This window comes from Chelmon rostratus, chromosome 24 (assembly GCF_017976325.1).
Source record: "Chelmon rostratus isolate fCheRos1 chromosome 24, fCheRos1.pri, whole genome shotgun sequence".
Classification (NCBI taxonomy): Eukaryota; Metazoa; Chordata; class Actinopteri; order Chaetodontiformes; family Chaetodontidae; genus Chelmon; species Chelmon rostratus.
The window spans coordinates 7,962,040-7,977,695 of NC_055681.1; the positions used below are offsets into that span (position 1 = coordinate 7,962,040).

The 15,656-nt window shown below is 40.5% G+C and overlaps 2 protein-coding genes and 1 long non-coding RNA gene across 4 annotated transcripts; 1 reads left to right on the forward strand and 2 right to left on the reverse strand.

Moving 5' to 3' along the window:
* The first annotated feature begins 871 nt into the window (after positions 1-871).
* On the forward strand, positions 872-15,555 carry LOC121627211. 2 transcript variants are annotated; one of them, XR_006008014.1, is made up of 10 exons: positions 872-2,051; positions 2,506-2,587; positions 3,727-3,795; positions 5,653-5,692; positions 8,393-8,527; positions 9,438-9,519; positions 12,831-12,899; positions 14,758-14,797; positions 15,218-15,300; positions 15,507-15,555. It is a non-coding gene; the product is annotated as an uncharacterized LOC121627211 (long non-coding RNA). The 2 variants fall into 2 exon arrangements; XR_006008013.1 differs by having other exon boundaries at positions 15,210-15,300; positions 15,507-15,543.
* LOC121627209 (trace amine-associated receptor 13c-like) lies at positions 4,203-5,192 on the reverse strand. The gene has a single exon (XM_041965978.1). It carries the CDS (start codon positions 5,190-5,192, stop codon positions 4,203-4,205), a length of 990 nt encoding a protein of 329 aa, XP_041821912.1.
* Positions 13,307-14,296, reverse strand: LOC121627210 (trace amine-associated receptor 13c-like). The gene has a single exon (XM_041965979.1). It carries the CDS (start codon positions 14,294-14,296, stop codon positions 13,307-13,309), a length of 990 nt encoding a protein of 329 aa, XP_041821913.1.
* Positions 15,556-15,656: the final 101 nt, after the last annotated feature.

Genomic DNA, 15,656 nt, shown 5'->3' on the forward strand with positions numbered 1-15,656 from the left:
CCCCCAGATATTTAGTGAGTCTATATTACTTTTGCTGAGATACTTAACTTAAATATAAATCGGCTTTCTTTGTGAAATTGACTTGGATTTACTAAATATTTTTTGGCGATATAACTCATTTGGGCATGCTATTACTAAATGCAACACATTTCAAATGTTGCTTTTATTGACATGTACTAATGTCCTTTTTTGTTTGTTAGTTCATGTATTGAATACTTTTAAATCAAAATTGTAGAACTCAAAATCTATTCAATTATATTATGTGTCACTTTGTTGCCACAATTTTTTTTAAGTAACCATTATTTAAAAATTTAAATATGTTTTATGTATAGAATATCTTTTAATCACTATTTTGTGTCACTTTATTGAAGAGTCAGCTCCTGTCGGTAGTGGTAGCTCCTGTTCCTACCAGTTATTTCAGTTATTCCGTCACGTCTGGCTTCTATGTCGTCCTGTTGGGGTTTATTTCTCCATGGGAACCTGCTCACGATACACTATCCCTGACAGAAACGCTGCAGATGTTCAGTGAATAGAAATTTACATATTTACAGCCTGGTACAGAAAACATTTTTGTTCTGTATAATTCCTGACACTATGTTCTAGCATCTGGTTATTTTTGGTGTACAGTGGTCTGTTGCACCTACCAGAGGGGAGAAGTTAGAACAGGTTGTGTCCAGGGCGTGACAACCATCTCAGGCCACAGCAGCAACAATGGCAGGGGCCCAGAATCTGGAGACCAGGAATGGGCAAATGAGCTGAACCTGTTTAACAGGTTTGATTCTACCCCACCCCACCCCCCACCACCAACCACCAAAGCCCAGACCAGATGGCGTGGCAGTTTGCAGCACTGGTGGTGCTGTGCTCTCTCCTTTCCTCTTCACCCTCGACACATTGGACTTCAGACAAAACACAGACAGCTGCCCCCCCAGAAGTTCTCTGATGAAACAGCCATCGTTGGATGTGATCACAGGGGAACAAACTGAAATACAGATAAGTCATTGCTAACTTTGTTAACCAGTGTGGACTAAACCACCTGCACTTCAGACTTCTGCAGGAAAGCACCACAGACGACACCAGTGTGCATCCGGGGTCTGGACATTGAGATCTTGGAACAGTAAAAATACCCGGGTGTCCACTAACACTGATGCCCTGTACAGGAAAGGCCAAAGTTGTCTCCATGGACTCCATGAAGACTGAGGTCGTTTGGAGTATGTAGGACATTACTGAGAAGAGAGTGTTCAACTCCAGCGTTTCTTAATGTAGCACAGGTTTCCATATTTGGACTGTTTGTTTTGCACTGATGTGGGATTTATCACACATGTATTACCTTGCAATGTTGCCCTCTCTCATTGAGTACTCTTCCGATCAGTACATAATGGTATTATGCTGTGACATATACATATTTATTACTGTGCAATAGCATTAATGCTGTAGTCGCTTTATCCACCATGTGCAATTTGTGTTAAGTCCGTGAAATTCTACAGAATTTTTCGAAGTATGTTTTTATGATAATTTCCTTATGGTATAAATGTACAGTTTGTATTTCTCTTTTTCTGCTATTTTTTCCAACTGCCAGTACCTACCTGTAATACCCGAATTTCACCAGCTGGGGATTAATTAGGTCTATCTTACCTTATCTTATCCTGTGTGATGTATAAATGTGTCCACCACTGTCTGAAAAATACTTATAACACAATAGATTTTGGCCATATTGCCCACTTTATATTAATGTCATTATTTTATTAATGTACCCTTTTATAACTTATTTGAAGGCCAAATCTTTTTGCTATTTAGTTAATTTTATTTGTAAATTGTAAATATAGTATAGTATGTTAAAAGACGAAAAAAAAATCAGAAACATGGGAGTTTTATAAGAGTTATGGACAGTTAATGAAATGAAAGACAATTTATCAATTTATTTCATACACCTAGGTTGGTTTGAATGTGTACAACATGGTTACTTGATATTAATGACTGTGCATTTTGTGTTTGCTTAGATGGTTGCAGGTGGACTGGTGAACCATAGAGGAGTCTTCACATTCATCCAAGTGGTATGTAGTGTATGCAATGTACCATTTTCTAGTGTTAATCAGTTTTTAATTAAAGAGTGAGATCCTTGTTGTTTAACCAGAAAAAGCCACGACATTGCTCCCACCAAAGCCAGGGGTTATTCACAGAAACATTGCAAAGTCCAAATGTTTTTCACGTCTTGCTCTGTAATTACCAGAGAACAGAAACCTTGCTTACAGTCAGCATTGATAAAGTGACAGCTAGTTGTGATTTAGCTTTCTTTTGTGAGAGTTGTCCAGCAGTTGGTGGTCAGAGCGAGCATGACTTTAAACTCATCCTTCTCATCCTCAATGTGTTTTTCACTGCTTGTAATGTGGTTTTATGGGTCTCTATCATACAATACACCAACTGGGTGATAGCTATGGCCTCACACTGCTTGTGTATGCAAGTTAACCTGTAGACTGATGTGCACAATAATGTATAACAACCTTTCAGGACGGGTTAACTTGGATTTGATCCTCCACCTCAGTTATCAGACCTTTGGTCCCAAACAAGGAAGTTGACAGACAGCTCAAAGGTAAGTAATAATATGATTTATTTGACATTGTTTTTTCATAGTTATTTTACAAAGATGAGGGGGTACAAATGGAGCTGATCTAATTCAAATAGTTATTATATTATGAAAACAGCCATGTTTATTATCATATATATCATTTTCTCTTCCTCAAGGGTGGGGGTAACAGGTAGTGGGGAACTGAAGATTATCAGTTGATTTCATAAACTTCATTGACCTTTATTTTAAACAGTGTGTGTGAGAGTGTGCTGTGCTGTGATGTGTGTGTGTGTGTGTGTGTTCCCAGATCCTTTACTTGACTTTAAAAGTCCTGCATTTAAAATCCTCCTCAAGTAAAAGTACAGAAGTATTACCAACAACATTTGAAAGAAAAATTCCCTGCCTGATATGTTATTACCTCTAACAGTATGAGACTGTTAATATGAATAAAACATTGTATGTTAGTAGCGTCTCACTGATGTATGTCTAGATTTACCTTATCTATCCTTTTACTATAGGTCGTTTAGCCCAGACATTCCCAACCTACGGCCTTGGCCCCTCCAAGAGGCCACAAGATAAATCAGAGGGGTCTCGAGTGAATTAATGGCATCAGAAAGAGGAAAAACACAATGTCTGTAACATGTTTTAAACAAACATAGTCAAATTTCGTTCATACATGTGGCTTTATTAACATCAAAAGTCAAATTTCAGTTTCAGCTCATGCATGTCAGTAATTTAGACCTTCCTATTTTTCCATTTGACAGTATTGTTAATGCTACAGGAATGAAATCATGATTTATTCAAAAAGGCAAACTGACTACATCTTTTAATGGAGATTATGAAGAATATAAAACCAAGTCAGCTGATGAGGAAGTACAAAAACAAAGTTGTTGTCATTTGCTGTGAACTGATGGCATTACTACTGTGTTATATTCAGTGAGTAATAATGTATTTCGACAGACAAGAGCCAATCACATGTAGAAAAGCACTGGCAAATTATTAAAGTATGATGCTTTATAACATTATGCAGTTATTTTTTTCATGTTTATCAGTGTTTAAGACATCACACGACAGAAGGAAACTGTGCCGTTGTGGTGAAACCAAAAGTGAAGAAATTCTTGCCACTTTCATACTTTTCATTCTGTATTCATGTTTTGCTGCAGAGCGTGCGACAGATGTCTGCAACCACTGTTGAGGGTGTGGAGGGCTGCTCATTACATGCTGAATACACAGTGAGTTTGGCCAGACAACATGCACACATATATGTATGCAGTAGGTGATACAAGGCAGTTTGTGTCATTCAAACTGAAAAGTGACCATGCTCTGTTATGTCAGTCCTGGGATTCTGAGACCCTGAGTATTTTGAGTGTAAGGATGAGTTTGATAGCTTTCCTAAACCAGGGGTAGAACAGAGCATAAATCAGAGGGTTCACACATGAGTTTGTCAGCATGAGCCAAGGCAACAGTGCAGCGCATGAGAAACAGTGAGCAGCAGGTGTGGAGGGCTGCTCATTACAAGCTGAATACACAGTGAGTTGCCCAGACAACATGCACACATATATGTATGCAGTAGGTGATACAAGACAGTGTGTTTCATTCAAACTGAAAAGTGACCATGCTCTGTTTATGTCAGTCCGGTCTACAGGATCTTGGTGTCCTGAGATTCAGGGACCCTGAGTATTTTGAGTGTAAGGATGAGTTTGATAGCTTTCCTAAACCAGGGGTAGAACAGAGCATAAATCAGAGGGTTCACACATGAGTTTGTCAGTATGAGCCAAGACAACACTGCAGCATATGACAAGGTGTTTGAGGTGTCCTCACCTTTGAGAGCAGGATAGTAATATGGGCAAAAGCACATTAGAAACACAGCTATCACAATCCCAAGAGTCCTGGCTGCCTTCCTCTCTGATTTTTTTGCAGTTGTAGCTGCGGTGAAACTAATGGCAGCAGTCTGCAACCGAATCACACGTGCCTGAGAGACAGCAACAACAAACACCCTCACATAGAGAACAACCATGATAGCACAGGGCCCGACAAACGTCGCAAAGAGATCAACAGTGCCTGCAGCGTGGCCGACGACCACCACGCACTCCCCGTGGCAGGAGCCGAAACTGTCCTCCCTCCCTAAATGTCCCATCAGAATACAGCCGTTGTAGATCATAGAACAGGCCCAGCATAAACTGATTAAAAATTTCACTCTGTTCAGGGTAATTCTAGAGGAATAGAGCAGCGGGTAACAGATAGCCACATAACGGTCCACAGATATGAGCACCATGTGGCCCACAGAGACAGAAAGAAGACAGTATGAAACATAAGGAGTCAGAGTGCACATCAGCCATCCCAGCAGCCAGCACGTCTCCACGTAGCGCAGGCCTTCGATGGGCATCACCAGCAGCCCCACCAGCATGTCGGACACAGCCAGAGACAGGAGCAGGGTGTTGGTCGGGGTGCGGAGCTGACGGAAGTGGGAGATGGAGATGATGACGAGCAGGTTGAGTTTCACAGTGAGCAGAGAGACGAGGGCCAGCAGGGTGTAGAGTACTGCAGCATCAGAGTGGGGGCGCAGCAGCCGCTTGCAGGAGGAGTTGAGGTTGGGGAAGCACAACAGAGGGCCCCCAGTGCCATCCATCAGGGAGGATGAGAGAGAAATGATTGAACTCTCCATCACACAGCTCATTTATCTTCCTCTAACATCACCCTCCCATTATCCCAAGTGATGATGTCCCTTCTGCTCCTCGTCACCTCTCTGTTGTTTTTCCACGTCACATTTACAAATGGGATGAAGCACAAAATACATGTATGCAATGTCCACTCACATTTGTAAATAGTTATGATACAATAATAATCCCAAACATCCCAAAATGTGTCAATGTGAGTAAAGAGAGGTGTTTTTTTTTTTTTTTAATCATCTCAAACAAAAGAGTTTGAGTTCAGTTTTCAAGTTCAGTTAGGCCTCAGAGTAGGGGATGTGTTTCATTCTCTTTCACTTATTCAGAGTTTTCCATTTCAGAGGACTATTTTCTGACTGTATCTTTGAACCTTCACCCTCAAATGTTTTTGAACCATTTTCTTCTTATTATGATTTACAGGAGTGATTGACACATACATCTGGGTGTAGCTGCCAAATTGGTAAGTCAGTGGAGGCAAAACAGTAATTCAAAATCTATATGGATGTGACACTTATTGTGCAGGAAGTACGTTTTTTTTTTTTGATTTCTTTATTATTTATGTGAGACTTTATATATTTGTTGGGATAGAACAGAAACTGGATGTTTCTTTTAACAAAGAAGCCAAATGATTAGTTTGTAGAATTCCAATGTTTGTTCATATGTTACTATATCACAATCAACTGGCATGAAGGTATTTATTTGTGTTTTTTGTACATCTTGTGTGCTTATGACATTTTCCACTGAAAACACAACTGAAGACACATATCTGAAGATCACTGTTGTTTTCATGCTCAGATTTTTCTTTGCATTTGCACATGTGATCCTATTTTGCTGCTTGGCACAAATGCTGTTCATAGAGTGTTTCATTCAAGGTCAACAGACATTTGCAGGGTGAAGTCACCGGTTCATGTGATGAGGTGTGTCTTCATGAGAAAAAGCTGTGTGTGAACATACAGGCCACAGGTGAGGCAAAACACTGAAAAAACAGCAAACGTAGATTTTTTTTCAGTTCTCTGAACAGAGCATAGATCAGAGGGTTCACACACAAGTTTGTCAGCATGATTGCGATCATCTACCTGCTCCAACGCTCTCTTTCCCACCTGGAGAGCATTGGTAACACAGTGAGGATCATGTTTTTTGACTTCTCCGGTGCTTTCAACACGATCCAGCCATCACTGCTGAGGGGGGAGCTGGAAGGAGCCGGAGTAGACTGTCACCTGGCTGCATGGACCATCAACTACTTCACCACAGTATGTGAGGCTTCGCGACTGTGTGTCGGTTGTGGCAGTTTGCAGCACCGGGGCTCTGTGGGTACTTTGCTCTCTCCTCTTCATCCTCTACACATCAGACTTCAGACACAACACATCCAGCTGCCACCTCCAGAAGTTCTCCGACGATACAGCCATCATCGGATGTGTATGGCAGGGGAACGATTTGGAATACAGGGAAGTCATCACTAACTTTGTCGACTGGTGTGGACTAAACCACCTGCACATCAATGCCAGCAAGACCAAGGAGATGTTGATAGACTTCCGCAGGAAAGCAGCACAGACTCCACAGGTGTGCATCCAGGGATTTGACATTGAGATTGTGTACACCTAAACAATAAACTGGACTGGTCCACGAACACTGATGCCCTGTATAGAAAGGCCAAAGTCCTGAGAATACTGAGGTCCTTTGGAGTATGTAGGTATGTAGGACATTACTGAAGACTCTGTGGTTGCATCTGCAGTCTTTTACGCAGTGGTCAGAAAGAGACTCAATAAACTGGTCAGGAGAGCTGGCTCTGTCCTGGACTGCCCTCTGGACACCACTGAGGATGTAGGTGAGAGGAGGATGTTAGCCAAGCTGACATCCATCATTGACAACCCCTTCCACCCCGTGCATGACACAGTGGGGGCCCTCAGCAGCTCCTTCAGTAGCAGACTGCTGCATCCACCCTGCAAGAAGGAACGCTACCGAGGTCCTTCATTCCATCAGCTGTCAGATTATTCAACTCCAGTATCACATAACATAAAACTGTGTTTTTGTTTTTTGCCAAATAATCTGTTTTTTTCTTGTCATTTATGCCAACATGCGCTCGTTTCCTTACATTTAGTGCTATTTATTTATTATTTTTAATCTGAAGGCAGCATACAATGTTTTTTCCACAGTTACTTATATAGTCAAAAAAATCATTTTAAGAAAGATCCAATGGACAACAAAGGTTACAGAATAAGAAATAAAATCAACAAGAGTCAAATATAATGTAGATAATATATAATTTAGATAACAAAAGTTCAAACTTTTCCTACTTTGAGAAGTTGCTATTTGATTTGTTTACCTGTTTTCAGTTGTTTTTAACACCTCTGATTGGCCCAGTGCCTCAGTGGTTTAGAGGTGTTACTTTCTGGAACTGTCTATTCCAATAATGAGACCTCTCACACATGAACCAACAAACAGTATTTGTTTTAGTGTTGGGTGAGAAGCCCTGATTTGCTCTCATTGGTATTACAGTAGCATTTGTTTGTGTGCATGATGTTACATCATGTATCCCAAGAGCAATGTAGAGGTGACTAATGATGTCACTGCTCCTATCATCTGCAAAAACAACTTTTATTCACAAATTAGTTTTTATTAAGTGTCTTTTTATTAGAAGTGTCTTTTTACTCTAAGTGTCTTTTTTGTCTAAGTCTTTTTATTAAGTGGTGGACGTGTTGTCAAGTCAAAGCTCGCCTCACTCCCAGTGTGTTTTAAACTAAAATCAGCGTACCATGCCGTCCTGTACCACACTGTACTGCATAGAGGAAACTTGGTTATAGAGATTGGTTGACAGGTGACCAGTCTGTGTTAGCAAATGTGGAAAAAGACATTTATCAATACAGTGCTAGGAAGAAATGATGTAGTAATGGATTGATTTCATTTCCAAATATTTACAACTGTAACTCTGTTCAACCCAACTGGATCATTTTCAATTTACCTGGTGTGAAAATATGCTTTTATGTACGTTTTGTAAGTGTTATTTCAGATTTTTCAAAATCACTGACAAATACAGAGTGCTTTACAAGCAACAGCTATGACAAACTCCAGATTTTCTTGTCCAAATTCTTGGACGCAATTTGTGAAATAGGACCTCCTTTGGCAGCACTGTCTGATATACACAATGTGCTTGCTATTACAGGATGCTGATGAAGACAGTGTGTCGGAGGACCTTGCTGTTCAAAGCCTGAAGATCTCAACATCAAAGCTAATACGTCAGACGACCCAGACGACATCGGTATCGTGGTGGAGTGCGTGAAAGTTCTGACTGCTCAAGGTAACTTTCCAAGTGCCAGCTCCCTGCTCGTTGGGTCGGCGTATGCTGTGAATCTTGCCTATCCGAAGGAGCTCAGGTACACATTTGAAGTGTTTCAGAAAGTTCTCCTCAAGCTGGACAGCCTCAGCTACTGGCTTAAGAAAAGTGACCCTTGGTAATCTAAAGGGAATTGACAAGTCACTGTCAAAACTGACACACAAAACTTGAAAGGTGTGAAATGCTTGAGTTTCAGTGAATTTAGTTAACATTAAGTCATCATGTTTTTGACTTGATACTGACATATAGTGACCCTTCTCTGTTTTACTGTTGTATTTTGGCATTTTGCACTTGTTGGGTGCTGGATAAACATGTTTTTAAAAGTTGCACAAATAAATGTTTATCTGCTGCTGTTTTATGTGGAAAAATTATGGCAACAAAGTGACATTCAATATCATTGACTTGACATTGAGATCTTGGAGGAGTAAAAATACCCAGGTGTCCACTAACACTGATGCCCTGTACAGGAAGGGCCAAAGTTGTCTCCATGTACTCCATGAAGACTGAGGTCGTTTGGAGTATGTAGGACATTACTGAGAAGAGAGTGTTCAACTCCAGCGTTTCTTAATGTAGCACTGGTTTCCATATTTGGACTGTTTGTTTTGCACTGATGTGGGATTTATCACACATGTATTACCTTGCAATGTTGCCCTCTCTCATTGAGTACTCTTCCGATCAGTACATAATGGTATCAATGTCATGACTTTAAGCTCATCCTTCTCATCCTCAATGTGTTTTTCACTGCTTGTAATGTGGTTTTATGGGTCTCTATCATACAATACACCAACTGGGTGATAGCTATGGCCTCACACTGCTTGTGTATGCAAGTTAACCTGTAGACTGATGTGCACAATAATGTATAACAACCTTTCAGGACGGGTTAACTTGGATTTGATCCTCCACCTCAGTTATCAGACCTTTGGTCCCAAACAAGGAAGTTGACAGACAGCTCAAAGGTAAGTAATAATATGATTTATTTGACATTGTTTTTTCATAGTTATTTTACAAAGATGAGGGGGTACAAATGGAGCTGATCTAATTCAAATAGTTATTATATTATGAAAACAGCCATGTTTATTATCATATATATCATTTTCTCTTCCTCAAGGGTGGGGGTAACAGGTAGTGGGGAACTGAAGATTATCAGTTGATTTCATAAACTTCATTGACCTTTATTTTAAACAGTGTGTGTGAGAGTGTGCTGTGCTGTGATGTGTGTGTGTGTGTGTGTGTTCCCAGATCCTTTACTTGACTTTAAAAGTCCTGCATTTAAAATCCTCCTCAAGTAAAAGTACAGAAGTATTACCAACAACATTTGAAAGAAAAATTCCCTGCCTGATATGTTATTACCTCTAACAGTATGAGACTGTTAATATGAATAAAACATTGTATGTTAGTAGCGTCTCACTGATGTATGTCTAGATTTACCTTATCTATCCTTTTACTATAGGTCGTTTAGCCCAGACATTCCCAACCTACGGCCTTGGCCCCTCCAAGAGGCCACAAGATAAATCAGAGGGGTCTCGAGTGAATTAATGGCATCAGAAAGAGGAAAAACACAATGTCCGTAACATGTTTTTTTTTTTTTTTGATACTTTTTATTTATTTAATATTTTCAATTACAAGAAAGAACAAATGAACAAGTTGACAACAGACTGTCAAGAAAGTAAAACAAGAACACAAACAAAAGGATGGGGGCTCCTGGAATGGTAATACTATAATTATTGTCCAATGTCTTTACTTGTTAGTGTGTGGCATCCTCAATTGATTTGATAAAAGCAGTCCATTTCTTCCATTTCCTGTGAAAGATTGCTCCACTAGATCTGAGAGAGAAAGTCATCTTTTCCATTAAACACATCTCCTTCACTCTGTCAATCCATTGGTTAATGCTTGGAGATTCAGTTTTATACCAGCATTTTGTTATAGCTTTTTTACAGGCCATCAACATTATTTTACATAAATACCAGTCTTTTTTAATAATCACATTTTCGTTTAAACACAAAAATAGAGGACCATCACATCATTAGGAATTGTGTATCCCAATATCTTTCCCACAGTAATACATACAATACCCCAAAAAGTTTGAATTTTTGGGCATAACCAGAATATATGGGAGTGGTCTGCGTTCATGTTTCCGCACTGCCTCCAGCGTTGTTCTTGTGATTGAGAGAATTTGCTTTTTATAAGAGGTGTAATGAAAAAACGAATCAAATTTTTCCAGCCAAATATTCTCCACTTCTTTGAGCTTGTAGATGAATGCTGTGCACGCCACATAGAACGCCAAACCTCCTCTGATATTTCTATGTTTAGTTCTTTCTCCCATTTTGTTTTAATGTATCCTGTGTTGATCCCATTCTGTTTCTGAAGACCCTGGTAAATTTTTGAAATTATTCTCATATTCTTCTTTTTGTAGGCTTCAGTCAGAATATCTATCACTGTATTGCCCTCTCTGGACAGTGCTGGTTTGATTCTTTTATCGTAATAATCTCGTATTTGAAGATATCGGAAAAAATCTTTGTTTTCTAGTCCGAATTCTCTTTGTAGCTGACTAAAACTTTTAAATCGCCCTTTGTGAATTAATGTGCATACTGCTGTAATGCCCTTGTCCCACCATCGTCTGAATTCAGCATCACTGATTCCAGGTTCGAATCTGGGGTCTAGAGGAGGCCAAAATAAAAAATTGATGTCTCCCTCCATATTGTATTCTTTTACCATCTTGCTCCAGATAACCAGTGTTTGTTTGATAATTTCATTTTCACTTTGTTGAGCCAATTTGTTTCCAATCTCCCCTAGTATTGCCTGAATCTGGTAGTTTTCCATCTTGGCCTCTATGTCTTTCCATCTTGCCTGATACAGAGGGCAGCATGTTCAGACCAAGAACTTTACTTGGGCTGCGTAGAAGTATTGTTTCAGATTTGGCAATGACAGCCCCCCCTCTTCTTTTGGTAGTTGAAGTGTTTTGTACCTGACCCTTGGTCTCTTTCCAGCCCAGATAAATCTCGATATAAGTTTGTCCCAGTGTCTAAATTGTGTTTCTGGAATCATCTGTGGGATGGATTGGAAAAGGTATAACAGTCTCGGTACAACATTCATTTTTATTACCTCAATTCGTGTCTCAAAGTCCATATTAAAGGCCGACCACCGCCCAATATCGGTTTTGATATTATTGTTGATGTTATTATAGTTTATTTCAAATGTTTTGATGTGTTCTTTTGCCAAAACCACGCCCAGGTATTTAATTACTTTGGAATTCCATTTGATTTTATATTTTTCTCTAAGTTCTCGACCAGGAGAATAATTCAGTGTAAGAATTTGTGTTTTTGCTATGTTTAATTTATAGCCTGAGTATTTGCCATAATCTTCTAATATCGGCATCAGAATAGGAAATGTCCTGTCCGTGTCCTGGAGAGCAATAATAACGTCATCAGCAAAGAGCCCTATCCGGTGCTCTTGCTTTCCTATATGGATTCCTTTTAAGTTGTCATTTTGCCTGATCATTTGTGCCAGCGGTTCGATGAATAAGGCAAACAAAGTAGGGCTAAAACAACATCCTTGGCGAGTTCCCCGTTGTAGAATAAATCTGTCCGTTAAGTGTCCATTAATTTTTATCCTCGCTGTTGGCCCTTGGTAAAGACCTTGGATACATTGTATTATCTGTTCATGAATCCCTAGTTTTCCCAGAACCTGATACAGAAACCTCCAATTGACACAGTCAAAGGCCTTTTCTGCATCAAGGCTCCCGTAACATGTTTTAAACAAACAGTCAAATTTCGTTCATACATGTGGCTTTATGAACATCAAAAGTCAAATTTCAGTTTCAGCTCATGCATGTCAGTAATTTAGACCTTCCTATTTTTTCATTTGACAGTATTGTTAATGCTACAGGAATGAAATCATGATTTATTAAAAAAGGCAAACTGACTACATCTTTTAATGGAGATTATGAAGAATATAAAACCAAGTCAGCTGATGAGGAAGTACAAAAACAAAGTTGTTGTCATTTGCTGTGAACTGATGGCATTACTACTGTGTTATATTCAGTGAGTAATAATGTATTTCGACAGACAAGAGCCAATCACATGTAGAAAAGCACTGGCAAATTATTAAAGTATGATGCTTTATAACATTATGCAGTTATTTTTTTCATGTTTATCAGTGTTTAAGACATCACACGACAGAAGGAAACTGTGCCGTTGTGGTGAAACCAAAAGTGAAGAAATTCTTGCCACTTTCATACTTTTCATTCTGTATTCATGTTTTGCTGCAGAGCGTGCGACAGATGTCTGCAACCACTGTTGAGGGTGTGGAGGGCTGCTCATTACATGCTGAATACACAGTGAGTTTGGCCAGACAACATGCACACATATATGTATGCAGTAGGTGATACAAGGCAGTTTGTGTCATTCAAACTGAAAAGTGACCATGCTCTGTTATGTCAGTCCTGGGATTCTGAGACCCTGAGTATTTTGAGTGTGAAGATGAGTTTGATAGCTTTCCTAAACCAGGGGTAGAACAGAGCATAAATCAGAGGGTTCACACATGAGTTTGTCAGCATGAGCCAAGGCAACAGTGCAGCACATGAGAAACAGTGAGCAGCAGGTGTGGAGGGCTGCTTATTACAAGCTGAATACACAGTGAGTTGCCCAGACAACATGCACACATATATGTATGCAGTAGGTGATACAAGACAGTGTGTTTCATTCAAACTGAAAAGTGACCATGCTCTGTTTATGTCAGTCCGGTCTACAGGATCTTGGTGTCCTGAGATTCAGGGACCCTGAGTATTTTGAGTGTAAGGATGAGTTTGATAGCTTTCCTAAACCAGGGGTAGAACAGAGCATAAATCAGAGGGTTCACACATGAGTTTGTCAGCATGAGCCAAGACAACACTGCAGCATATGACAAGGTGTTTGAGGTGTCCTCACCTTTGAGAGCAGGATAGTAATATGGGCAAAAGCACATTAGAAACACAGCTATCACAATCCCAAGAGTCCTGGCTGCCTTCCTCTCTGATTTTTTTGCAGTTGTAGCTGCGGTGAAACTAATGGCAGCAGTCTGCAACCGAATCACACGTGCCTGAGAGACAGCAACAACAAACACCCTCACATAGAGAACAACCATGATAGCACAGGGCCCGACAAACGTCGCAAAGAGATCAACAGTGCCTGCAGCGTGGCCGACGACCACCACGCACTCCCCGTGGCAGGAGCCGAAACTGTCCTCCCTCCCTAAATGTCCCATCAGAATACAGCCGTTGTAGATCATAGAACAGGCCCAGCATAAACTGATTAAAAAATTCACTCTGTTCAGGGTAATTCTAGAGGAATAGAGCAGCGGGTAACAGATAGCCACATAACGGTCCACAGATATGAGCACCATGTGGCCCACAGAGACAGAAAGAAGACAGTATGAAACATAAGGAGTCAGAGTGCACATCAGCCATCCCAGCAGCCAGCACGTCTCCACGTAGCGCAGGCCTTCGATGGGCATCACCAGCAGCCCCACCAGCATGTCGGACACAGCCAGAGACAGGAGCAGGGTGTTGGTCGGGGTGCGGAGCTGACGGAAGTGGGAGATGGAGATGATGACGAGCAGGTTGAGTTTCACAGTGAGCAGAGAGACGAGGGCCAGCAGGGTGTAGAGTACTGCAGCATCAGAGTGGGGGCGCAGCAGCCGCTTGCAGGAGGAGTTGAGGTTGGGGAAGCACAACAGAGGGCCCCCAGTGCCATCCATCAGGGAGGATGAGAGAGAAATGATTGAACTCTCCATCACACAGCTCATTTATCTTCCTCTAACATCACCCTCCCATTATCCCAAGTGATGATGTCCCTTCTGCTCCTCGTCACCTCTCTCTTGTTTTTCCACGTCACATTTACAAATGGGATGAAGCACAAAATACATGTATGCAATGTCCACTCACATTTGTAAATAGTTATGATACAATAATAATCCCAAACATCCCAAAATGTGTCAATGTGAGTAAAGAGAGGTGTTTTTTTTTTTTTTTTAATCATCTCAAACAAAAGAGTTTGAGTTCAGTTTTCAAGTTCAGTTAGGCCTCAGAGTAGGGGATGTGTTTCATTCTCTTTCACTTATTCAGAGTTTTCCATTTCAGAGGACTATTTTCTGACTGTATCTTTGAACCTTCACCCTCAAATGTTTTTGAACCATTTTCTTCTTATTATGATTTACAGGAGTGATTGACACATACATCTGGGTGTAGCTGCCAAATTGGTAAGTCAGTGGAGGCAAAACAGTAATTCAAAATCTATATGGATGTGACACTTATTGTGCAGGAAGTACGTTTTTTTTTTTAAATTTCTTTATTATTTATGTGAGACTTTATATATTTGTTGGGATAGAACAGAAACTGGATGTTTCTTTTAACAAAGAAGCCAAATGATTAGTTTGTAGAATTCCAATGTTTGTTCATATGTTACTATATCACAATCAACTGGCATGAAGGTATTTATTTGTGTTTTTTGTACATCTTGTGTGCTTATGACATTTTCCACTGAAAACACAACTGAAGACACATATCTGAAGATCACTGTTGTTTTCATGCTCAGATTTTTCTTTGCATTTGCACATGTGATCCTATTTTGCTGCTTGGCACAAATGCTGTTCATAGAGTGTTTCATTCAAGGTCAACAGACATTTGCAGGGTGAAGTCACCGGTTCATGTGATGAGGTGTGTCTTCATGAGAAAAAGCTGTGTGTGAACATACAGGCCACAGGTGAGGCAAAACACTGAAAAAACAGCAAACGTAGATTTTTTTTCAGTTCTCTGAACAGAGCATAGATCAGAGGGTTCACACACAAGTTTGTCAGCATGATTGCGATCATCTACCTGCTCCAACGCTCTCTTTCCCACCTGGAGAGCATTGGTAACACAGTGAGGATCATGTTTTTTGACTTCTCCGGTGCTTTCAACACGATCCAGCCATCACTGCTGAGGGGGGAGCTGGAAGGAGCCGGAGTAGACTGTCACCTGGCTGCATGGACCATCAACTACTTCACCACAGTATGTGAGGCTTCGCGACTGTGTGTCGGTTGTGGCAGTTTGCAGCACCGGGGCTCTGTGGGTACTTTG